The sequence below is a fragment of the Carcharhinus amblyrhynchos genome, chromosome 4 (genome assembly GCF_965287045.1).
Source record: "Carcharhinus amblyrhynchos chromosome 4, sCarAmb.v2.hapA, whole genome shotgun sequence".
In the NCBI taxonomy this organism is placed as follows: domain Eukaryota; kingdom Metazoa; phylum Chordata; class Chondrichthyes; order Carcharhiniformes; family Carcharhinidae; genus Carcharhinus; species Carcharhinus amblyrhynchos.
Genome location: NC_137327.1, coordinates 87,366,883 through 87,392,730, shown reverse-complemented (window position 1 = coordinate 87,392,730; position 25,848 = coordinate 87,366,883). Strand labels below are relative to the sequence as shown.

The window sequence follows — 25,848 nt, the reverse complement described above, 5'->3', positions numbered from 1 at the left end:
GTGGCAAATAGGGGATTTTCACAGTAGCTTCATTGCAGTGTTAATGTAAGCCTACTTGTGACATAAATAAATAAATAAATAAAACTGGACACGTTTAATGGAAGCTATCCTTGAGTGATAGGGATGCTGGGTGGCAATATTCTCTTGTTTTGTCTCAGGTGGAACAACAGGGAGTATAATTTCAATTGTGTACCTAGCATTGAATGACAGACACCTACTATTTTCAAGTAGTCTGACATCCTTCTTTGTTTTCTACTCCAGATCAGCAGCAGTTAGAGATGGTGGGATTGTGAGTGAAGGGAGAGAGGTGGGCGAAGTTATACAAATTTTAGCACTGGACAAAAAGCTGCAATTTTCTATCAGGAATGTCTAGTGAGCCAACTAGCTGTTATTGGAAGGGTGGCATGGTAACACAGTGGTTAGCACTGCTGTCTCACAGTGTCGGGGACCCAGGTTCAATTCCAATCATGGGTCACTGTCTGTGTGGAGTTTGCACATTCTCTCTGTGTCTACATGGGTTTCCTCCAGGTGTTCTGGTTTTTTCCCACAGTCCAAAGATGTGTGGGTTAGGTTGATTGGCCATGTTAAATTGCCCCTTGGTGTCAGATGGACTAGCAAGATAAATAAATGGGGTTACGGGGATAGGGCCTGGGTAGAATTGTTGTCAGTGCAGGCTCATTGATCTGAATGGCCTCCTTCTCCACAGGAGGGATTTTATGATTCTATGATTCTAACTGATTACTGCTCAAGGCTCACTTGTCTGATTTATGACATAATTCAAAGCCCTGTTTCCTCCACATTTCAATTTCTACCTCCATTTGGAAAAGCTGTAATTCACAGAATCAGAATTATTACATTCTGTAGAAGGAGGCCATTTGGCCCATCATGTCCGCACTGGCTCTCTGAATGAGCAAGCTATCTAATACCATGCCTTCTCCCCGTAACCTGCACATTGTTCCTTTTGAGAAAACAATCTAATTTCCCTTTGAATGCTTTGTTGAGCCTGCCTCCTCCACATTCTCACACAACGCATTCCGAACCCAACCACTCGCTGCATACAAAAGATTCTCCTTAGATCTCTTTTGCTCCTTTTACTAATGACTAAGCCTGTGTCCTCTCGATCTTGATCCTTTAATAAATGGTGACGATTTCCTCCTAGCTACTCTGTCCAAGCCTTGATAGACTTTGGACATCTCTTTCAAAGCTCCTTTCAACCTTCTTTTCTCTATGGGAAACAGTTCTTACTTCTCCAATTCCTGCCAGTATAGGATTTCACATACATCAGCATTCCTCGAGTAGCTTTTCAAATATCCAGCCTTTCTGTTCAAATATCGGCAGGCACTCAAGCACACCAATCATTATATCTTATCTCTGTTGTTCATTTGTTCACCATATTCTGGGCTCATTGGGTAGTGAATGGGCACTGGAATCCTAATTGATCTTTCCATATACAACCCAAGGATATTGAGGATATGTGCAGCTATAGTCCTGGCAGTAATCAGCCAAATCAGCAAATAAATCCACTGTAATAAGCTGTCAGAACTTTGGTTTTATCTGAAGGATGACATCTCTGTCCGTAAAGAATATCCTTAGTTATTAGGATGCATTCCCATAATTAGAACTGTTTTCCGTAGAGAAAAGAAAGTTGAGAGGAGATTTGAAAGAGATATTTAAAGCCTAGCAGGGTCTGGATAGAATAGCTAGGAAGAAACGGTCCCCATTTATTAAAGATTGAGAGGGCACAGACTTAGTCATTAGTAAAAGGAGCAAAAGAGATCTGACAAGAATCTAGAGAGATAGTGACCCCTACAATGTTGGCTATGGAAGAAACAAATTAAGCAGTGAACTCCTCATCACTGTTGGTAAATGCCTATGTGTGTACATTAGATGGTTCATCCCAGTCAAATAGTTAGCAAGTATTCTTTTTTAAGCTTGCACATAAAGAAGAGTCATTTGGTCAGTGGCTACACTTCCAAAAGTACTTACTTGGCTGTAAAGTGCTTTGGGATGTGCTGAGGTCATGAAAGACATATAAAGAAAGCATTTGATTTTTCAGGAGGATCTGGAAGGGGATTCTGATTAGCAGAAGGATGAAGACTATTTAGAAAATCATCCTATGTTCTGTTTAAGAGATATGAGGAGTGCACTGATTGGGGCAAAATTTGTAGACAGAAAAGCATCATCAGTAAATTCATAGAGACTTTCAAATCCCGATATCTGAAGTAAAACAGAAAATGCTGGCAGCATCTGTGGAGAATGTTTCAGGTCGATGAAAAGTTATCTCTGTGGAAGCTGCCAGACCTGAAGAGTGTTTCCACCACATTCTGTTCATATTTCAGATTTCAGCATCTGCTTTTTTTTGCTTTCCTACATCTGTTATTACTGACAGTGTCCCACAAATTGCAATGTCCATCCTAAATTTTTGCAACTTCCCAAGAATGTACCCAGGCCTATTATGCAACCCGAGAGAGCATGATTGTACCAAATTTGATGATGTGTGAACAGACTAGCTGTACCAGGTTTACACCCTTCCGACTGAATTTAGGGACAGTACAAGGGAATGGCAGTCAGAAACGTTCTCCAGTTAGCTGACTCAGCCAAGGAGAGGTACAACTGGTCTCAGCACTAGCTGAGCTAGTGATGGAATATTCCATAGAGTTCCTCCTCCTCCTAAGCACTGTCCATTCACATGTGGAAAAGACGTATTTGGATGTTGGGTGAGAACAGAGTGAGGGTGGGCCTTAATGCCCCTCGCAGTCAAATAACATGTCAATCCCAGAGTGTGGGCTCAAGTACTGGAGAATTGTGGGAGCCCTTCAGCCAGCACCTTTGGGAAAGGAATAAAATTGGCAGGAAGATTAATCTGTGAAATAAATGAGAACTGAAGCATTACCGGACCTTGCTCTTGGGAATGATGTTGACCAAGTGTAACAAGTCAGTGGGGAACTTTTAGGGGACAGTGATTATCAAATTCTAAGGTTAAAGTTAATTGGCTATTGAAAAGGACAAGGAGCTGAGGAAAAGCCAACTTTAATGAGGTAAGAATGAATCTGGCCCATGTGAATTGAGATCAAGGTTAGCAGCAAAACTGTTAAATGAACAATGGGCTGCCTTTAAAACAGAGAAAGTTCAAGTACAGTCAAGATATTTTCCCATAAAGGGGAAAGAGAAGGCAAACATAGTGGCACAGTGGTTAGCACTGCTGCCTAACAGCACTAGGGATTTGGATTCGATTCCTGGCTTGGGTCACTATCCGTACGGAGTCTTCACATTCTACCCATGTCTCCATGGGGTTCCAGGTGCTCTGGTTTCTTCCCACGCTCTGAAAAACGTGCTGGTTAGGTGTATTGGCCATTTTACATTCTCCCTTAGTATACCCGAACAGGCACCAGAGTGTGGATTCTAGAGGATTTTCACAGTAACTTCAGTAACGTTAATTCAGTAACTTGTGACATTAATACAAAAAAAATCCAGAGCTCCCTGGATATCAGAAAAGATAGAGATGAGAATAAAGCACATAAAATGTGCTTGTGATAGATAGGTGGTTTAATGCAATTAACCCAGCCAAATTAACAGTTGAAATCACAATTGGCTTAGCGGTAGGAGACAAAGGTAGTGACAGATGGCTGCTTTAGTGACTGGAGACCAGTGACCAGTGGCGTACCACAGGGATCTGTGCCAGGCCCCTTATTGTTCACCATTTATATAAATGACATATATGACTATGTGGGGGTAAGATCAGTAAGTTAGCTGATGACACAAAGATTGGCCTGGTGGTTAACAATGAGGTTGAGTGTCTTGGGTTACAGGAAGATATAGATGAGATAGTCAAATAGGCAGATAAGTGGCAGATGGAATTTAACCCTGAAAAATGTGAGGTGATGTACTTTTGAAGGGAGTATACTATGAAAGGTCTGACATTTGGATGTTCCAAAGAACAAAGGGACATTAGCATGTTTGTCCATAGATCTCTGAAGGTAGAAAGGCAGGTAAATAGGGTGGTGAAAAAGACTTATTGGCACACTTGCCTTTATCAATTGGGGTATAGATTACAAAAACAGAGAGGTCATGATACAGGTGTATCGAACTTTGGTGAGGCCACAGTTGGAGTACTGTGTACAGTTCTGGTCACTGCCTTACAGGAAGGACGTGAACATATTGGAAGGGATGCAGAGGAGATTTACCAGGATGCTGCCTGGGATAGAACTTTTAAGTTATGAAGAGATTTAAGTTATGAAGTATAAAAAAGGATAGCAAGAGTTTTTATAAATATATAAAAAGGAAGAGGCTGGCTAGGGTGAATGTTGGTCCTTTAGAGGATGAGAAAGGGGACCTAGTGGTAGGGGATGGGGATATGGCTAAGGTATTGAATAACTTTTTTGTTTCTGTCTTCACGGAGGAGGACGTGAATAATTTGCCGGGTGTTAGCGATAGAAAGGTGGTAGGACTGGAGGGTCTTAATGACATTACTGTTACTAGAAAGGCGGTGCTCGACAGACTGGAGGGGCTGATTGTGGACAAGTCCCCAGGACCGGATGGAATGCATCTGAGGGTTCTGAAAGAAATGGCGGAGGTGATAGTGGATGCCTTGGTGGTTATTTTCCAAACGTCGCTGGATTCCGGGGAAGTGCCGGATGATTGGAAAACGGCTAATGTTACGCCGTTGTTTAAGAAGGGTGCCAGGCAAAAGGCGGGGAATTATAGGCCGGTTAGTTTAACGTCTGTGGTAGGTAAAATGTTAGAATCTGTCATTAAGGAGGAAATTGCGAGGCATCTTGAAGGGAATTGCTTGATAGAGCAGACGCAGCACGGTTTCATTAAAGGGAAGTCGTGTCTGACAAATTTACTGGAGTTCTATGAGGATGTGTCTAGGGCGGTGGATAGAGGAGAGCCGGTGGATGTGGTCTTTCTAGATTTTCAGAAGGCGTTTGACAAAGTGCCTCACAAGAGGTTATTGCAGAAGGTCGAGGGACATGGAGTTGGGGGTAGGGTGTTAGCGTGGATAGAGGATTGGTTGTCAAATAGGAGGCAGAGAGTGGGGGTCAACGGGTGCTATTCGGATTGGCGGATGGTGACTAGTGGAGTGCCCCAGGGGTCGGTGCTGGGGCCTCAGCTTTTTACCATTTATATAGATGATCTGGAGGAGGGAACCGAGTGTAGAGTGTCGAAATTTGCTGATGACACCAAGATTGGGGGAACGGCAAATTGTGCGGAGGGTGTGGAGAGTCTGCAGAAGGATCTAGATAGGCTGGGCGAATGGGCCAGGAAATGGCAAATGGAATTTAATGTTGGCAAGTGTGAGGTGGTCCACTTTGGTAGGAAAAATGGTAGGAAGGACTATTACTTACGAGGCGAAAAACTGCAGCAGGCGACTGTGCAGAGGGACCTCGGGGTCCTTGTGCATGAGTCGCAAAAACCCAGCTTGCAGGTGCAGCAGGTGGTCAGGAAGGCGAATGGGATGCTGGCCTTCATAGCGAAGGGGATTGAATATAAAAGTAGGGAGGTCTTGCTGCAGCTGTATAGGGCATTGGTGAGGCCGCAACTGGAGTACTGTGTGCATTTTTGGGCGCCGCACCTGCGCAAAGATATTTTGGCCTTGGAGGGAGTGCAGAGGAGGTTTACTAGGCTGATACCGGAGTTGAGGGGGTTGAGCTATGAGGAGAGGCTGAATAAACTGGGCTTGTACTCGTTAGAGTTTAGAAGAATGAGAGGAGATCTCATTGAGACATATAAGATGATGAATGGGATGGATAGGATAGAGGTGGAAAGACTCTTCCCGCTCAAAAAAGACAGTAGGACTAGGGGGCACAGCCTCAAGATAAAAGGGGGGCGGTTTAGAATGGAGTTGAGGAGGAACTTCTTCACTCAAAGGGTGGTGAATCTCTGGAATTCTCTGCCTGTTGAAGTGGTGGAGGCTACCTCGCTAAATATTTTTAAGACGCGGGTTGATGGGTTTTTGATAGGAGAGGGGATTAAGGGTTATGGGGAGATGGCGGGAAAGTGGAAGTGAGCAGCGACAGATCAGCCATGATCTTATTGAATGGCGGGGCAGGCTCGAAGGGCTGGATGGCCTACTCCTGCTCCTATTTCTTATGTTCTTATGTTCTTAAGAGAGGTTTGATAGGCTTGGGTTGTTTTCATTGGCAAAAAGTCTGACAACACCAGGTTTTAGTCCAACCGATTTATTTGATAATAGATTCACAAGCTTTCGGGGTTAGTCCCTTCGTCAGGTGAATGCAACGCCGGCATACCCACATCTTGTTTTCATTGGAGCAGAGAAGACTGAGGGGCGACCTGATTGAAGTGTTCAAGATTATGAGGGGCATGGATAGGATGGATAGGGAACCACTGTTGCTCTTAGTTGAAGGGTCAGTTATGAGGGGACACAAGTTAAAAGTGAAGGGTGGGAGGTTTAGGGGAGATTAGAGGAAAAATTATTTTACTGGGGGGGAGTGGGGGTGACAGTCTAGAATGCACTGCCTGGGAGGGTGATGGAGGTGGGATGCCTCACATCCTTTAAAAATTATCTGGATAAGCATACCAAGCTGTGATACAACCAGAAAGAATGCTTTCTATGGTGCATCTGTAAAAGTTGGTGAGACCAGGACAAGTTGTTGGTGATCTGGACCCCTAAAAACTTGAAGCTCTTGACCCTTTCCACTTCATTCCCATTGATGTAGACAGAGGCCTCTAAGCTTCCTGAAGTCGATGACAATCTTCATTTTGTTGGCATTGAGGGAGAGATTAATGCCGCCACACCAGTTCACCAGGTTCTCTATCTCATTCCTGTATTCTGTCTCATCAGGACCAGGGAAATAGCATCTGCTGTGGACTTGTTGCTGTGGTTGGCAAACTGTAGTGGATCCAGGCAGTCCGGGAGGCTGGAATTGATTTGTGCGATGACAAACATTTTGAAGCACTTCAGAATGAGGCAGCAGCGCTAATCACTGTGCCATGCCACCCTCGAAATCGATGTCATGGAAGATTGTTATTAGTCAGTCAGTAGACAGCATGTCTGAGTTCTTGCTGGGTGGACAACAGGGTTGGGAAAAAACACCTTAAAATGTATGAATACATTGTCATTACCTTCCTGACCGCGGGATGGACAGACACATGATGGCAATGAACAGTAGTTAAATTGATAGTGTTTCCTTGCCATGCAATGTTATTATAATGATATTATGATTTGGTTTGTGTGATGGATTGGGCTGCATTCACGACCTTTTGTAGTTCTTTATGGTCCTGGGCAAAGCAGGAGCCAAAGTAAGCTGTGATGCAACCAGAAAGAATGCTTTCTATGGTGCATCTGTAAAAGTTGGTGAGGGTTGTAGCTGACATGCCAAATTTCCTTTGTCTTCTGAGAAAGTAGAGGTGTTGGTGGGCATTCTTAACTATAGTGTTGGCATGGGGGGTATCAGGATGGGTTGTTGGTGATCTGATTTGCAGATGATATGAAACTTGGTAATATTGTGAATTTCCAAAGATTATAGACAGGGATTGGTAGAATGGATGGACAAGTGGTAGATGAAATTTCTTGCAGAGTAGTGTGTAGGAAAAACTTTGGTAGGAAGAATGTGGAGAGAAAATATATAGGGTACAAATCTAACATGGGTGAATGAAAAGAGGGATCTGAGTGTATAAATCATTGAATGTGACAGAACAGGTTGAAAGGGTGGGCAATGATGCATACAACATTGCGGGTTTTATCAATAAGGCACAGAGTACAAAAGCAAGAAGGTTATATTAAAGTTGTATAAAACACTGGCTTGGCTTCAACTCAAGTACTGTATCCAGTTATGGGCGGCATACTTTAGAAAAGATGTAAAGGCATTAGAGAAGGTGCAGAAAGGATTTACAAGAATGGTTCAGTTATGTCAAAAGATTGGAGAAATGGGCCTCTTCTCCTTGGAGGAGAGAAGGTTAAGTGAAAGTTTGAGGTATTCAAAATCAAGAAGGGTCTGGACAAAGTAGATCAGGAGAAACTGTTCCCATTGGTGGAAGGATCTAGAACCAGAGGGCACAGATTTAAGGTAACTGGCAAAAGAAACAATGGCAACATGAGGAAAAACTTTTCTGCCCATGGAATGATTAGGATGTGAAATGCCCTGTGAGGATGTGTGATGGAGACTGGGGCAATGGAGGCTTTCAAAAGGAAATTGGATCATTATCTGAAAAATGATGCCGGATGGGGGGGGGGGGGCGCGGAGTACATGGCCACAGGGAAAAGGCAGGGGGCAGGGGAATGACACTAAGGATCATTGAGGATCAGTACAGGCACGGCAGGCCGAGTGGCCTCCTTCTGTGCTGTGGCCATTCTATGACACTTCCCGGGGAATTACAGTATTTCTGCCCGTGAATCGATTACAAGAAGTATCTGCTCTAAGGTTAACTCAGAATGAAGTTTCATTTAATCTCTTGTTGCCCTGTCTGATGTTCCTCCCCCATGCTGGAAGTTGGCAGCTCGGCTGTGACCGGCAGGAGCGCCTGTTGTGACTATCTTTGGGCAATGCACAATCCGACTCCCTCTCCCTGTGCGCTGGGGAATTTCTTCCAGACAGCGGGAGATATTTCTGGAAGATCGAGATTCACATCCTACTTAAAACTTCCGAGAACAGGCGGTGTGTCTCGCTATTCCCGGGAAGCAGGGTCCAGGTGGAAGGGACAGGATGTCTGAGCTGTGTTATAACCGCGGCTGCGGGCAGCGTTACCAGCCCAGCAGCAACACTCTGGGTGAGTGAGACCCAGCGTCTCCATTGGAACTAACTTATTGTGTGTGTGAGATCAGAACTGTCTGCTCAATGTTAGTGGTGTCCGCGGGCCCCAGATAATTTACTCTTCTGTCCTCCAACTTCTGTCAATAACCTTCATTATTTTTAGGCCGGTTAGGAAAGCTTGTTTGGGTAAGAGAGTGCTGGGAATACTCCGAAAACAGTGCTGGGAGTATTTCTGTTCCAGCTTTCTCTGCTGTTCGCCACGCTGGTGAAAAGGCCGCCTTCTTTCGCTCTATATATAGCACCTCCAAGGATCAGCATATTCCAGGTTTGTCAACCTCCCTCTGTTCTTTAGTGGCATTACATACAGAAGCGGACATCTTCATCTCCACTAACTCTGCCTGGTTGGGATATCACTAGTCTGTCCCACTGCTCCGGTAGTAAAGACATTGCCCTGTGTTGTATTAAACCGCATTAGTTTGCCACACAATAGGGTATTTGACCCAGGCCTAAAGTGCCCTTTGCTCTTGGATAAGCCTACTCCCACTGCCCTGCCCTTTCCCACAGCTGCTTCAAATGCTTACTCATTCATTCATCATGACACCGGAACGTGGCGACTTCTTGCGAGCTGTGCCCAACACACTCTAATTCTACACTCTCATTCTGTGCTTCTGACTGTAACACTACATTCTGCCCTTCTTTTCTTCTCTATGAATGGTATGCTTTGCCTGTATAGTGCACAAGAAACAATACTTTCCACTTTATACATGTCACAATGCATGTGACAATAATAAATCAAAACCATTTCCCCTTGAAAGATTTCCTAATCTCTACTTCCAGTCTGGCCAAAATCTCAGCTCTCAGCCCATGTTCAGAGAGTGGACTGAGATTGTAAATGGTTGACTAGCTGGAAATCAGAGTGCTCAATGTATTCAGCAGTGTTTTGTCAGCATTTATTTTTAAAATCTATTCAAACTATTCCACCAGGCAACATATTCCATAGCTTCTCAACTTTCTGTGCAATTAGGGGGATGATTCTCCCCTAAGTGCTGAATTGGTGGGAAAGCTAGTCTAGATCATGACTGTTTTGTCAGTGCAGCTTCAGAACTAAATTGCCACACTCTGTGCAATACAGAGGTCACAATCGGGAATCTCATTAAAAAAACCCGGAGGCCGGGTCCTATTCGCGCCAGAGTCTGACAGTTCTGGAACTCTGTGTATGCGCAGTGGTCCTGATCTGTCAGTCTCCCCATTTGCTGGGTAGCTCGATCATTGGCTAGCCCAGGACCCTCACAGTGCTGCCCCCTCCAGCCACCCCTCCACCCCCCCCCAAGGTCTGATCACAGTTCCCACAACAATTCCAGGCCAGTCCTAACCATCCTGCTCCGGAGTGTCCCGATGTCCAGCCTACCTCCACCCTCCCCCCCCCCCCCCCCCCAGCAGTGGCAATCCCCCTCATCCTGGCAGAACCCATCCTTGCTGACCCCCTTTGGGGTCAGACCCCTCCAGCAGGCCACTAACCTCCCCCTCCTCCCCAGCCCACCCCGATCGCTGCCCTCCCTCCAGTCCAGACCGATTGCAAGGCAGATTGGCAGCGGGACACCCCCCACCCCCACTGATCACCCCTATTGCCTCGCCCACAATGGGCCCCACTCCTGTGGCACTGCCTGATGCCCAGTGGGCAGTGCCAAGGTGCCTTCAAACATGGGCACTTTGCCCCTTGGGCAATGTCATAGGGCACAGGCTGGCACTACCAGGGTGCCCATGCCTAGGTGGCACTCCCCCCACTGCCCAACCTCTGATTGTCCTCCTTCGGTCCAGCGGGGTCTCCCACTCATTCCCTGAATGTGGGGAGCTTCTTTAAATCCTGCCAGAATGAAGTACTCCTGGCGGGGTGGGAGATACTATCGGGACCGGCAAGTTCCCGATAATGATATGCAAATCATATTTAAACTACATTAAAAAAAGACTCAAATGACTTTCCTCTCTTCCTGCCAGCTTTCAGCATGGCCTGAACTCCCCAGCTCTGGGAGACACAGATGCATTCCCAGCGCATGTGCAAGTCCTGGGAAAAGGCTGACGATGAGATTCTCCCAACTGGACCCGCCAGAAAAGTTGGGGTCGTGATGGGAGAATTGGGCCAAACATTTCTGCTTGCCTCTCTCAATTCATTCAATGACAATTGATATTCATAACCTCTCATTATATCACAGATTCCCCTAGCTAGGGGAAATACTCTGCCCCATTCCCTCTTTCAAAAGTCTTCATGATTCTAAAAGTATCCTCATCCCAACTCCATTGCTTCAAGTGCCATCTTTTAAATCTAATATTTTGTTTGATTTGTTATTGTCACAGGTATTGAGATACAGTGGAAAGTATTGTTTCTTGCGCACTATATAGACAAGGCATACCATTCATAGAATACATGGGGAGAAGGAAAGGAGAGAGTGCAGTATGTAGTGTTAAAGTTATAGCTAGGGTATGGCGAAAGATCAACTTAACATGAGGTAGGTTCATTCAAAGGTCTGATGGCAGCAGGGAAGAAGCTGTTCTTGCATCAGTTGATATGTGATCTCAGCCTTCTGTATCTTTTTCCTAACGAAAGAAGGTGGAAGAGCATATGTCCGGGGTGCGTGGGATCCTTGATTATGCTGGCTGCTTTTCTGAGGCAGTGGGAAGTGTAGACAGAATCAATGGTGGAGGCTGGTTTGTCTGATGGATATAATATCTCATCCTTGACATCATTCTGGCAATTTGCACTGTATAATAATTATAATTTTTGATATAACTGGTAAATTGTAGATGTATATCATTACTTTGTTATTGTATTACAAGTCCTTGTTTATAATGTTACTTTTTTATGCTTTTATCTACATGCTTTTGAATTTTCTCTTCATCCACAACCTTCAGTGCCTTTTCATGGATTGTGTACAGAGGCTTTGTTCTTTCTGCGTAGCCTTCCACCTGCCTGCCCATTCTAACAGTCTTCCTCTCAGTTTTTCAAACCCTGTCCTCATCCCTGCTCTAACTGCACCTTCCCATCCCTCATTTGCTAGTGTCAAAAATATTGATATCATAGTTCCATACACTCACATTTACTTAGTATATGAATATTCCTCAGCTTCCCATAAACAATTCAGGAACCTAGGTTGTATAAACCTACTTCCAGTCTGGCCAAAATCCCAGCCCTCAGCCCACATTCAGAGTGTGGACTGAGATTGTAAATGGTTGTTTGACTAGCTGGACACCAGAGTGTTCAATGTGTTCGGTAGTGTTTTGCCAGCATTTGTTTTTTAAATCTATTTGATGGGCCAGTGCCAATCATGTCGTGCATCATTGAGTTTGGAAGAACAGATAAGTTGAGGTAAATTGGAAGTGATAGTTATGCAAAGTTTGGGATGGAGCCTGCAAATTGAAGGAACAAGAGGGAAACTGAGAAGTAAGGAGTGAAAACGCATTGCAGAAACTCACAAAGGCTCATTCAACAGCAGCCTCTAAACCCACAACCTCCACCACCTAGAAAGAGCAACAGATTTATGGGAATGCCACACCTGCAAGTCCCCCTCCAAGCCACTCACCATCCTAACTTGGAAATATACCACTGTTCCTTCACTATCATTGGATCAAAATCCTGGAACTCCCTCCCTAAAGCACTGTGGGTCTACCTACACCACAACACTGCAACTGTTCACAAAAGCAATCACCTCCTTCGAAAGGGCAATTAAGGATGGGGAATAAATGCTGGCCTAGCCAATGATGTCCACATCACATGAATGGATAAAACTAAAGTTTCAGAAGCCAGATGAGAATGAGATAGGGTAGGAGATAGTTTAATGCATTTTGATTTTGTTATTGTACTGGTAGGAGAACAATGAGATAAAGAATACAACCGAGCACATCTCCTAATGCCCTCTGTCAAGGAACCTTGCACAATTTTAATCAGTTGTTCCCTTGCATACTTTTTTAATATGGCCAGTATAAGCTTTTGACTCTTTCTTCAACAGATGCTTGCTGTTATCATCCTGGTGTTCCCATCTTCCATGATGCACTCAAGGTAGGTTCAAAAGTACAGATAAATGAAATCCTGCTGAACAGACTAAATTGCATTGCATCAAAGTGAGTGTGATCTGAATGCAGCCTCTTAATGTGATATAGTAGGCAGTTTTTTCACTCACCCACAAGTTTTTTTTCCTCCACTTTTAACCTTCACGCCTTGCCACATTACCAGTTTCAGTCACTTAACAGCCATCCCTGAGGATGAAAGTAAGAGACACTTTGATCTTCCAATAATTGTGTGACACATGGCTTTTCCATCAATGATACTAAGTAGGCGATACAGAGAGTCTACAGGTAAGAGTTTGCAGTTACAAAACAATGGCCCACTGCCCTGAGTTGAAACACGAGCCCTAGTTAGAAAGGAGTTATTGGATCCATTGAAAAGTGTCAGTAATGAACTTTAACAGCTGATGATAAAATTAACCACTCAGTTGTTCTGGGGATGAAAATCAAATAATACATTCTTTGCATGATGGACTGGGTTTCGCTCATGACCCTTTGTAGTTTCTTGCAGTTTTGGACAGATAGGAACCATACCAAGCTGTGGCACAACCAAAAAGAATGCTTTCTGTGGTGCATCTGTAGAAGTTGGCGAGAGCTGTAGCAGACATGCCAAATTTCGTTAGCCTCCTAAGAAAGTAGAGGCATGGGTGGGCTTTCTTAACTATAGCGTCAGTGTGGAGCGACCAGGACAGGGTTGTTGGTGATCTGGACACCTAAAAACTTTAAGCTGTTGGCCATTTCCACTTCGTTTCCGTTGATGTAGACAGGAGCATGTCATCCACTATGCTTCCTGAAGTTGATGACTATCTCCTTTGTTTTGCTGAGTTGAGAGAGAGATTATTGTCGCTGCACGAGTTCACCATATTCTATATCTCTTTCCTGTACTCCGTCTCATCTTTGTTTGAGATCCGATTCATTATAATGGTGTCATCTGCAAACTTGAAAATTGAGTTGGAGGGGAATTTGGCCACACAGTCATAGTTATATGAGGGGTATAGTAAGGGGCTAAAGACACAGACTTGGGGAGCACTGGTATTGAGGATGACCATGGAGGATTGTGTTTTTACCTATCCTTACTAATTGGGGTCTGTGAGTTAGGAAATCTAGGATCCAGTCACGGAGGAGGAGCCGAGCCCCAGGCCACAGAATTTGGAGATGAGTTTTGTAGGAATAATGGTGTTAAAGTTTGAGCTGTTGCCAATAAATTAGAGTAATATTGAAGTGATTTTTTTGGGGGTTGATGAGAAATAGTCATCCAATGAATGTCTTCCCCCTATATATCCTTCTCCTCAATTTATCCAATTAACAGTATTCACTGATTTAACATAGGAAAGCAATATCCCACAAATAACAATGTGATAATTTACTTTAATCACTAACTCAGTTAAAGTTATAAGGCTGTGGAATGCACTGTGTTTTCCCACTGACTGCTGTGATCTTTTACATTCAATCTTCCATCCATATGTAGGAACTGATGCCTTGTTCTAGGTGCTGTATTGCTGCCTTAACTGATATCAGCATTAACTAGAGATTGATGGTGGATATCAAACCTGTTATATTACGTAGTTCTACCTCCAATTCATCATCACAAGTGTTATGTTTCTGATGTATACTTTTTTACATTATGTAAGGTATTAGCTTAGAGGTGAACAATGGCAGAGGGAAAATCACATTCACCCACTGAGAACCAGAGATTGGAACATTAGCCAAATTTATATAATGGTGGTGAACTTCCAGTGTTGAGATAGCAAGTCATTGACAATTCATCATTTGGGGAGATGGAAGTTAAGCTGCAGGATTCACAAGCCTACCACTTCTGAATCAAATGGCAAAAATGTGTATGGGCTCTTGCCTTTGTGTGGTAAGAAAATATGCCCAACTGTTATGAGTTGTCCGAAGAGGTTTGCATTTTCTCACAAGAGGCAGTATTCTCACATACTGCTATTGTTCTGCTAACACAAGGGAGAGCACTAGTTAAGGTTAAACATTCATACAGAAATGCCATCTTTCAAATAAAATGTTAAACTAAAATCCCATCTGCCCTTTCAGATAAATGTTAAAGATCCTTTGGTAGTTTGCAAAGAAGAGCAGGGAACTTCTCTTAATATCTTGTGGTAATTATCCTGTAGCTTACATCACTGAAACCACTTCATTGATCATTTTTCTCAGAATCACCAAATAGCAAAATTGTTAAGGTGGAAAAGAAGGCCATTTGGCCCATCATACCCTGCATAGGCTCATGAATGAACAGCTTACCTAGTTCCACTCTCCTGCCTTCTCCCTGTAACCAAGTGTATTCTCAATATTATTTGTAGTACCCTACTCTGTTTAAAGTTTTAAAGTTTAAAGTTTATTTATTAATGTCACAAGTAGGCTTACATTATCACTGCAATGAAGTTACTGTCAAAATCCCCTAGTTGCCACACTCTGGCACCTGTTCAGGTACACTGAGGATGAATTTAGTATGGCCAATGCACCTAACCAGCACATTTTTCAGCCTGTAGGAGGAAACAGGAGCACCTGGAGGAAACCCATTCAGACATGGGGAGAACGTTCAGACTCTGCACAGACAGTGACCCGAGGCAAAAATCAAAGCCGGGTCCCTGGCAATGTGAAGCAGCAGTGCTAACCACTGAGCCACTGTGCTACCCCCATGTGCCATGTTTCCCTACATTATAACAATTACTGCACTTCAAAAGGTTCTGCATTGGTTGCAAAGCCTTTTTAAACATCCATAGGTTATAAGCACATGATATAAATACGAATTATACTTTCTTATGTCAAGGAGGAAACAAATTAGGAAGAAAATATTGAATGTAACAATCTGCAGAGTATCTCCCACTTACTTTCCTCCATTATCACCTCATTTATGTTCAGTAGTAATCACATCACTTTACGTGGCTTCCATTCAGCATCTCTCTATGACAGCACAACAGGAATTCACTAGTTCAGTGATGCTGGGACGATGCTGATATTGCGCTAACGTTAACTCTAGGTCCCCCTAGATATTGTTGAAAATGGCAGCAGTCAAACCTGCAAAACCCGATACTTGTCAAATTGCATAAGTGGAAAAAATACAGAATGATTTCTATAGTTTCTGTTTCACTTAGGGATGGTCCTGCTGCAAAAAAAAGACAACTGACTTTTCAGAGTTTCTGGCAATCCCGGTAAGTAGTCTTCAGGTGATCTTGGTTAATGTGGAATCTCAGGTAAAATCAAATTGTCATGTTAGTTCATATATAATGGAAGTAATATGGTCAATTTTTCTCCCCTGTGCCTCTTAGTTGAAGTGGACTCTGCGCAATGGAACCTCAATCTTTGTGGGTTAAGGCATTCTAATGGTATTATAATAGCTTGGATGCTCTCCTGAGTACTGATTGTCACTTGGGTGGGGTTTGTGCCCAGTGATGGAAGGGCAAACTATACCTGTGTGCTAGGCCTGAAAGGATTGCTGCCTTCTTGTTTTCTTTAAGTTTTCTTAATTTTTTTTCTTCCTTTCTGTAAGCAGTGACCACAATATGACAAAATTTACCCTGCAGTTTGAGTGGGAGAAGCTGGAATCAGATGTAACGGTATTACAATTAAATCAAGGTAACTACAAAGACATGAAAGAGGAGCTGCCCAGAGTTGAGTGGAAGGGGAGCCTAGCAGGGAAGACAGTGGAATAGCAATAAAAGGAATTTTTGGGGGTTATTCAGGAGGCACAACAGAAATTCATCCCAAAGAGGAGGAAACATGCTAAGGGAAGGACAAGGCATCCATGGCTGAGGAGGGAAGTCAAGGACAGCAGAAAAGCAAAAGAAAAAGCATACAAAGTGGCGAGGATTAGTGGGAAGCCAGAGATTTGGGAAACATTTAAAAGTGAGCACAGGATAATTAAAAAAGCAATAAAGGGGAGGAGAAAATGAAATAGAGTTTAAAGTTTATTTATTAGTCACATGCAGGCTTACATTTACACAGCAATGAAGTTACTGTGAAAAACCCCTAGTTGCCACACTCCGGTGCCTGTTTGTGTACACTGTGGGAGAATTTAGCATGACCAATTTACCTAACCTGCACATTTTTGCACTGTGGGCGGAAACTGGAGCACCTGGTGCGAACTCCACACAGACAATGATCAAACCTGGATCCCTGGCACTGTGAAGCAGCAGTGCTAACCATTGTGCCACCATGCCACCCCATGAGTGTAAGCTAGCTAATAATATAAATGAAGATAGGAAGAATTTTTTTCAATATATAAAAGATAAGAGAGAGGCAAAAATAGACATTGGATCAGTAGAAAACGAGGCTGGAGAAGTAATAATAGGAAACAAAGAAATGGCAGAGAAACTAAGTAGTTATTTTGTATCATCTTCATGCTGGAAGACACCATTGGAATGCCAGAGCTCCAGGAGAATCAAGGGGCACAAGTGAGTGTAGTGGCCATCACTAAAGAGAAGGTTCTGGGGAAACTGAAAGATCTGAAAGTGGATAAATCACCTGGACCGGATGAACTACACGCCAGAGTTCTAAAAGAGACAGCTGAGGAACTTGTAAAGATATTGGTGGTGATCTTTCAGGAACCACTGGAGGCAGGGAGGGTACCAGAAGACTGGAAAGTGGCTAATGTAATCGCATTGTTTAAGAAGGGAGGGAGACAGCAAATGGGAAATTATAGGCCGCTGAGCCTGACTTCGGTCTTTGGAGAGATTTGAGAGTATGTTATTAAAGATGAGATCGCGGATTACCTAGACAGCATGATAAAATAGGACTGAGTCAGCATGGCTTCATGAAGGGGAGTCATGTCTGACAAATCTGTTAGAGTTCTTGAGGAGTTAACAAGGAAGTTAGATAAAGGAGGACCAGGCACGTGATTTATTTAGATTTCCAAAAGGCCTTTGACAAGATGCTGCATAGAAGTTTGTTAAATAATTTAAATGCCCATGGTGTTAAGGGTAAGATCCTGACATGGATAGAGGATTGGCTGACTGGCAGAAGGCAAAGAGTGGGGATAAAGGGGTTGTTTTCAGGATGGCAGCCGGTGACTGTGCCTCGGGGTCAGTGCTAGGACCACAACTTTTCACAATACACATTAACGATTTGGAAGAAGGAACTGAAGGCACTGTTGCCAAGTTTGCAGATGATGCAAAGATCTGTAGAGGGAAGGTTGTATTGAAGAAGTGGGGAGCTGCAGAAGGACTTGGACAGATTAGAAGAGTGGGCAAAGAAGTGGCAAATGGAATACAATATGGAGAACTGTGAGGTTATGCACTTTGGAAGGAGGAATGAAGGCATAGACTATTTTCTAAATGGGAGAATGCTCAGGGAATCAGAAGTACAGTGGGATCTGAGAGTCTTTGTTCAAGACTCTCTTAAGGTTAACATGCAGGTTCAGTCAGCAGTTAGGAAGGCAAATGCAATGTTAGCATTCATGTTGAGAGGGCTTGAATACAAGAGCAGGATTGTCCTTCTGAGGCTGTATAAGGCTCTGGTCAGACCCTATCAGGAGTATTGTGAGCAGTTTTGGGTCCCATATCTAAGGAAGAATGTGCTGGCCTTGGAAAGGTCCAGAGGAGGTTCACAAGAATGATCTCTGGAATGAAGAGCTTGTCATACGAGGAATGGTTGTGGACTCTGGGTCTATACTCATTGGAGTTTAGAAAGTTGAAGGGGAATCTTATTGAAACTTACAGGATACTGCGTGGCCTGGATAGAGTGGATGTGGAAAGGATGATTCCACTAGTAGGAAAAGCTAGAGCCAGAGGCACAACCTCAGACTAAAGGGATGATCCTTTAAAACAGAGATGAGGACGAATTTCTTTAGCCAGAGAGTGGTGAATCTGTGGAACTCTTTGCCGCAGAAGGCTGTGGAGGCCAGGTCATTGAGTATCTTTAAGACAGAGATAGATAGGTTCTTGATTAATAAGAGGGTCAGGAGTTATGGGGAAAAGGCAGGAGAATGAGGATGAGAAAAATATCAGTCATGACCGAATGGCGGAGCAGACTTGATGGGCCGAGTGGCCTAATTCTGCTCCTAGTCTTATGGTCTTCTTAATGGTTGTCAGCTTTGCATCATTCTGGATGTTGAGTAAGACATCAATTTAAAAGCCTGCTTGTCTCACTGCCACTTCCTGGTGAGATAAGCTTCAAGTGTCTCCAGACATTACTGATTTGTTGTATGTCCTTACTCATAGCTCTGAATTTTAGTGAACCTGTTTGCTGTGGCTGGAGTTACTTTTGTGCCTCTGCTAAGCAAAATCCAGGGAAAACAAGATAGTGGACCTGGCAACATATTTGCTGCCTTGTTAACCATCATATTCACACCCTTATGCTTCTCCAGGTACGAGCACCCACCTCTGCTCTCAGCTTACCAAATCTGAATTTTCCTTATATGAACTTCATCCAAAAGACATTTTCCAGCAAGAATCACAAGAATATCAGCGGAGTTGAGTGAATTATCTTTTTTTGCTGATATTGCCCAAGTGCTATAGCTATTGTAGAACAAGGTATTGAAGGCACTGGATACTGCAAAGACTATGGGCTATGACGATATTCTGGCAGTAGTACTGAGCACTTGTGCTCCAGAACATTGCCACGCCATAGCCAGGATTCTAATGCAGCTACAATGCTGGCATCTACCCAGCAATGTAGAAAATTTCCTAGATGTGTCCTGAACATAAAAGACAGGATTAATTCAGCCCAGTCATTTACCAGCCCATCAGTTTATTCTTGGTCATCAGTAACAGCACATACTCAGCAATAACCTGCTCACAGATGCTCAGTTTGGGTTCTGCCAGGGTAACTCAGCTCCTGATCTCATGACAGCCTTGCTTCCAACGTGGACAAAAAAGTTGAACAACAGAGATAAATTGAAAGTGACTGTCCTTGACATCAAGGCCACATTCATGTGGCATCAAGGAGCTCTAACAAAACTGTGTCAATAGGAATCAAAGAGAAAACTCTTGACTGGTTGTAGTCATATCTGACAAAAAGGAAGATGGTTGTGGTTGTCAATCATCTCAGCTCTAAGACATTACTGCAGGAATTTCTCAGTGTTGTATGCTAGGCCCAACCATTTTCAGTTGCTTCATCAATGATCTCCCATCACAGGGTCAAAAGTGGGGATGTTTGCTTATGACTGCACAATGTTCAGTACATTCGTGACTCCTCAGTTACTGAAGCAGTCCATGTCCAAATGCAGCATGACTCACAGAGCTAATTCCCCGAATGGCTGTACCTAGAACACTAATTTGGAAAGTGAGAGAGCACGTCAAAGCCTGCTCTGCACCCCATTCATTAAGAAGTTTCTTCTACCTCTATATCTTGCTGTGTATAAATGGTCAGCACATGTTTCATGCAACATCCTCATTAAGTCCCCCCAAATGATTTCAATACATTTAGGGCCAGATGGGATCTATCCCAGGCTACTGTGGGAGGCAAGGAGAGAAATAAGGGGTGCCTTAACAAATATCTTACTCCCTCTTTGACCAGAGGTGAGGTTCTAGAGGACAGAAGAATAGCCAATTTTGTTCCCCTTGTTCAAGAAAGTAAGCAGGGATAATCCAGCAAATTGTAGGCCGGTGAGCCTGACTTCAGTGGTGGGGAAGCTTTTAGAGAAGATACTGGAGGATATATGCACATCTGGAGGAAAATGGACTAGTTAGTGACAGGCAGCATGGTTTTGTATAGAGAAGGCTATGTCTCACCAACTTGATTGAAGGAAGAAAATTGATGAGAGAAGAGCTGTAGATTAAGTAAGGTGTTTGACAAAGTCCCACATGGCAGACTGGTACAAAAATTAAAACCACATGGATTTCGGGGTGGGCTGGCTAACTAAATACAGAACTGGCTTGGTTATAGAAGATAGGGTATTGGTGGAACTGTGTTTTTCAGAATGGAGATCTGTAGTTAGTGGCGTTCTGCAGGGGTCAGTGCTGGGACCTCTGTTTGTAATATATGTAAATGCTCTGGAGGAAAATGTGGATGGTCTGATTAGTCAGTTTGTGGATTACACAAAGGTTGGCAGAGTTGCTGATAGATAAAGGAAAGTTAAAGTTTATTTATTAGTCACAAGTAGGTTTACATTCACACTGCAATGAAGTTACTGTGAAAATCCCCTAATCGCTACACTCCGCCACCTGTTTGGGTACACTGAGGGAGAATTTAATATGGCCAATTTACTTAACTTGCACATTGTTGGACTGTGGGAGGAAACCCATGCAGACATGGGGAGAATGTGCAAGCTTCACACAGACAGTGACCCAAGCTGGGAATTGAACCCGGGTCCCTAGCATTGTGAGGCAGCAGTGCTAACCACTGTGCCACCATGCCGAGGATTGTTGGAATATATATACATAGATTGGAGACTTGGGCACAGAAATGGCAATATAATCCGAACAAATGCAAGATGATGCATTTAGGAGGATCAATTTTAGGTATGAATTGTACTATAAATGGCAGAACCCTTAGGAGCATTAACATACAGAGGGATCTGGATGTGCAGGTCCACAGTTCCCTAAAAGTGGTAACACAGGTGGCCAAAGTGATTAAGAAAGCATATGGCTTGCTTGCCTTCATCAGCCGGAGGATTGAGCACAAGAGTTGGGTAATCATATTGCAGCTATATAAAACCTTGGTTAGGCTGCATTTGGAGTATTGCATGTAGTTCTAGTCACCACACTACCAGAAGGACGTGGAAGCTTTGTTGAGAGTGCAAAGAGGGTTCACCAGGATGTTGCCTGGTCTTGAGGATGTTGAATAAAGTAGTATTGTTTTCATTGGAAAGACAGAGGCTGAGGTGAGACTGAGGTGAGTCTACGAAACCATGAGAAGCATTGACGAGGTGGCTAGTCAGAGGCTTTTTCCAAGGATGGAAGTGTCAATTACAAGGGAGTACAGGTTTAAGGTGAGAGGGGGAAAGTTTAAGGGTGATGTGTGGGGCAAGTTTTTCATGCAGAGAGTGGTGGGTATCTGGAGTGTGCTGCCAAAGCAAGTGGTGGAAGCAGACACATTAGCAACATTTAAGAAGCATCTGCATGAGTCCATGGATAGGGAGGAAATAGAGGAATGCGGAGCGAGTAATAGTAGAAGGTTTTTTTTATTTAGGGCATCATGATCGGCACAGGCTTGGAGGGCCTATTCCTGTGCCTTACTTTTCTTTGTTGTTTTTTCTACATGCTGAGTGCCTGCTGGTCCTATTTGAAACTTTTTACCAATTGTGTCTTCGCCTCAGTAAGCATCTACTTTAAATGGGCACAACAGAGAAAGGGACCACTCAGATAGCTGGGGAGTGCTGTCCTGGAGATAAGTGCTGTGAGGATTTTGTATATCTTCGGTTGCGTGGCATATGGTTTGGTCATGCACTTTGTTCCTGTTTCTTTTCAGGTAGGAGTTGTTGTATTTTAAATACATGGGCTGAAGTTTTCCATTTTTTCTTCAACATGATGGACACCCAACACTGTCCAGCACTTAGAAATAAATCCTGGAGGCGAGTCCCACACCGTCACATGGTGGGGGTGGGGGGGGGGGCAGGGTCTGAAAGAGTCATCCAAGTTGGCTTTCCATAGATCTGGGCACCCTTTTTAAAAGATGCCCCAATCTTCAGTTAAAACAAAACAAATAAGACTCCCCCCTCTCCTCTCGCCACCTCACAGACATGGAGATGGCTTCCCACATGCACTCAGGACACACCCCCCCCCACCCTGCCCCCCACCCACCCACTTGAGGAACCTCCAAACTCCCTAGGAACTCCTCAGAGGACCTCTCTACCTGGCACTGCCCCCATGTTTCTCTCCTCTCTGGGGACTTTATTTACATGTGCACCCTAACGTGCTCTCTTCGCTTGGTTCATGTTGCTCCAGATCTGTTGTAAATCCACAAGGGAGGAGTTTCAATGTGGAGAGAGGAAACAGTGGGGAAGCTCACTAATGAGATGAAAATGTATTTGAATGAGGTTCCTGACCTACCTGGGTGGGAATCTCATTACCTCAAAGGTGGGAAGAGGGGGCAAGGCTGATCTTGCTGGCTAGAATCCTGTTGTTGGCTTCTTGCAGGATTTTGCTCCCACATCTCCATTTGTGCCCACAAATTTCAGCCATAGTTTATATGTAGCAGCAATTCACATTGCTGCTGTGGAACTCTGCCCATGCACAATGGCTCTGACCTGTCAGTCACCCCATTTGCTGGCTACCTCGATTGCTGGCCAGTGCTGTCCCTCCATTCCGCTGCCCGCTGCCCCCCGCCCTGCGGCCCCCCACCCCCCCCCCCACCATTGGCCCAATATTGGCCCCTCCAAAACAATTCCTGGACTATCCCTGACCCCCACCCCCACCCTAGAGCGCCCAAGTGTCCAGCCCACCCCTCCAGCAGTGGGGATCCGCCCCACTCCTCTCACGGGTAGATAGGTTTTTGGTAGGCAAGGGAATTAAGGATTATGGGGAGAAAGCGGGAAAGTGGAACTGAGCCACTTCAGATCAGCCATGATCTTATTGAATGGCGGGGCAGGCTCAAAGGGCTAGATGGCCTACTCCTGCTCCTACTTATGTTCTTATCCTGGCAGACCACCCACAACCGCCCCCCCCCACCTCCGCCACACCCGCCACACCTCCCCTCCGATGACACCTCCTGGGGTCAGACCACCCCCTAGGAGGCAGACCTTCCCCGCTCCCATCAGACACCCTCATTGCTGCCCTCCCTCCAGCCCAGACCAATCGCAATGCATTTACGGGTAGCAAGACTCCCCACCCCCACCAATTGCCCCTTGGCCCTGCCCACAGGAATTTCCAACACAACGGAGAGCCTCTCCACATGGTGAAAATCCACAACATTCTTTTTGTACCAATTTGACTTTAAAGAGAAGGCAGTCCATGCTCAAACCAACAGTCTAGAGATTGCAAGTTAAATGAAATGATGAAATGCTGGATTGATGGTTTTAATTGGGTACTTTTGCTGTGCCACAGGGATGTACGAAAGGTCAGCACTCCAACGTAAAGCCTCCAGAAGCTCTGAAACCTGAAATTACATGTAACAAGGATCTAACAGATAACTTGAAGTCACAGTTTGATACAGAATGCATCATCAAAGGACACAAGTCAGCAGAGTCAATGAAGAGAGAAAGACCAAGGTACCGTGGGTATCTGTTTACACAGTAGTTGGCTTGTAACCGCAGCTGCAGGCAACTTCGAAAGCAGCTAAGTGCTTTCAGTCCCTCTTTTGTGTACACATTGTGATTAGGAACAACAGGGGATGAGAAACTAGAGCTGCAACCGTGAAGCAAAAGAGCAACAAACAAAGCTGACTGTCTTCTGTTTAAAAATCATTAAGCTGTCAATCAAAGGAGAGTGAAAAGAACTGGATTGAAATTGAATGGAAACAAGGCTTTCCAAAGGGTTTTAAGGGCTTTGAACTTTCTATGAAGGCTCAGGAACTTGAAATAAATGTTGTGTTAAAATAATAAGGCTGAGTGAGCAGTTATGGAGAAGTGAATCCTCCCTGGTGTAAGTGACTAATTTCTGTTGGTCAGATGACGTGAAAGGGGTCTTCTCACACTGCAGATTGTGAAAGACAAAAAGAGGAATCCTTTCTGCTGAATGGAGTGCTGCTGGGGTTTGTAAGTTTGGTCAGGGAGCACAGAGATTAAAGTGACCAACCCACTTCAAAGTTTTTACAGTCCACAGGCCAGGATGAAGACTTTGGTGGGATGTCTGAAATCACCATGCCAAGAGTGATCCTCAGGTTTCCCAGGGCTAGAAGGGGCAGACCAGCCACAAGACTCTCATCACAGGGTAGAGTGCCAAATTCAACCCCTAGCTTCCAACCCGAGCCCAGCCGACCACCAGGATCCTAGGGGTCCCCTCCCTTTGCTGCTTGGCAGTGACAGAGGGGCACATGGGCACTGCTTTTACTTCCTTGACCCTCTTTGGGGTCCGTCATGCCAGGTCCATATTGATGATGACCAATACCAAAACCCACCTGTTGTAGTTCCCATTAGGGAGATGGGTGACTGGTGGGAGGGTTTTGAATGGGGCTTCAAGCCCACTAATCACACTTAAAATAGGTGCTTTGAATAATTTTCGGGCAAGAACCTTATCAGGATCAACAGGACAGGCTGGAGCATTGCAATGGGTTTGCTGCCCAGTGGCAATCCCGATTTAGCCCCAATGCCTTATTCAAGGGACCATCGGGAGCAGCTGGTTCCGGAGAATTCAGCCCACTATTCTTACTGGTTGGGGAGTCTAGACTGGGGGCATTATTTAAAAATTAGAACCAGAGATTAGGACATTCTTTGTCACACAGTGGCTGCTAGAAGTTTGGAAGTATTCTGCTGCTAATGACAATTGATGCTATATCGATAGTTAATATAATACCTGAGATCAATAGAGTTTTGTTATCCAATGTTATTAGGAGAGATGGGGCAAAGGTAAGTATGTACAGTTAGGTGCAGATTAACCAGGATCTCATTGAATAATAGAACATGCCTTAGGGACTAAATTCGTACTCTGGTTCTTATGTTCCTCGGTCTAATCTGGAAGTGCTTGATGGCGCTGTAGAGAACAGTTTTTCTCTATATCTAACCAATGCTGTACCCAAACTGGGTGCATTTGATATCTGACAATGATGAGGACAGCATTAAAGACTGCATTCTCAGTCTTGGAGCATATTGTAGAACAATAGCATTACTCTACTTCTAATCCATGCTGCACTTGACCTGAGAGTGCTTGACAGGCCAGGTTAGAGGAAAGTTTACTCTGCATCTAATCTTTTTTTATTCCTGCCCTGAGAATGTCCTGTGACTTTGGAAATGTGTCCCAATCCCCTAATGCTGTAAATCATTACTTTGAATAGCAATGATTCACCTATTACATTTGTAGATTTGAATAGCCTGTCCAATGGGTTGCCATTGTTTATTGTTTTCTTTATTTTGATAGTTCTGATGAACCGGTGGTAAAACTGCCTCTGAGAGTATCTAAATCACTGCAGGAGTCCTTGGAGAAACTCAACAAGTCAACTCAGAAAACAGCCACAGAGAAAGGTAAATATGACAAAAACATAGAACAGTTTGCATTTATATAACATCACTAAGAGATCAAAATTTTCCAAA

At 44.2% G+C, this 25,848-nt stretch overlaps 2 protein-coding genes across 2 annotated transcripts in view; one reads left to right on the top strand and one right to left on the bottom strand.

Annotated features, from left to right (window-relative positions):
- The window catches only part of snrnp35 (small nuclear ribonucleoprotein 35 (U11/U12)), a 92,011-nt gene that overhangs the window by 58,834 nt on the left and 7,329 nt on the right, over window positions 1–25,848 (bottom strand). The window lies entirely within an intron of this gene.
- LOC145342175 (cysteine and histidine-rich domain-containing protein 1-like) overlaps window positions 8,471–25,848 on the top strand; it is a 32,018-nt gene continuing 14,640 nt past the window's right edge. The window contains exons 1-5 of the mRNA XM_080187489.1: window positions 8,471–8,730; window positions 12,716–12,765; window positions 15,881–15,937; window positions 23,708–23,871; window positions 25,676–25,779. Of these exons, the coding sequence (XP_080043615.1) occupies window positions 8,667–8,730; window positions 12,716–12,765; window positions 15,881–15,937; window positions 23,708–23,871; window positions 25,676–25,779 (439 nt within the window). The 5' untranslated portion in view covers window positions 8,471–8,666. The remainder of the gene's footprint in view (window positions 8,731–12,715; window positions 12,766–15,880; window positions 15,938–23,707; window positions 23,872–25,675; window positions 25,780–25,848) is intronic.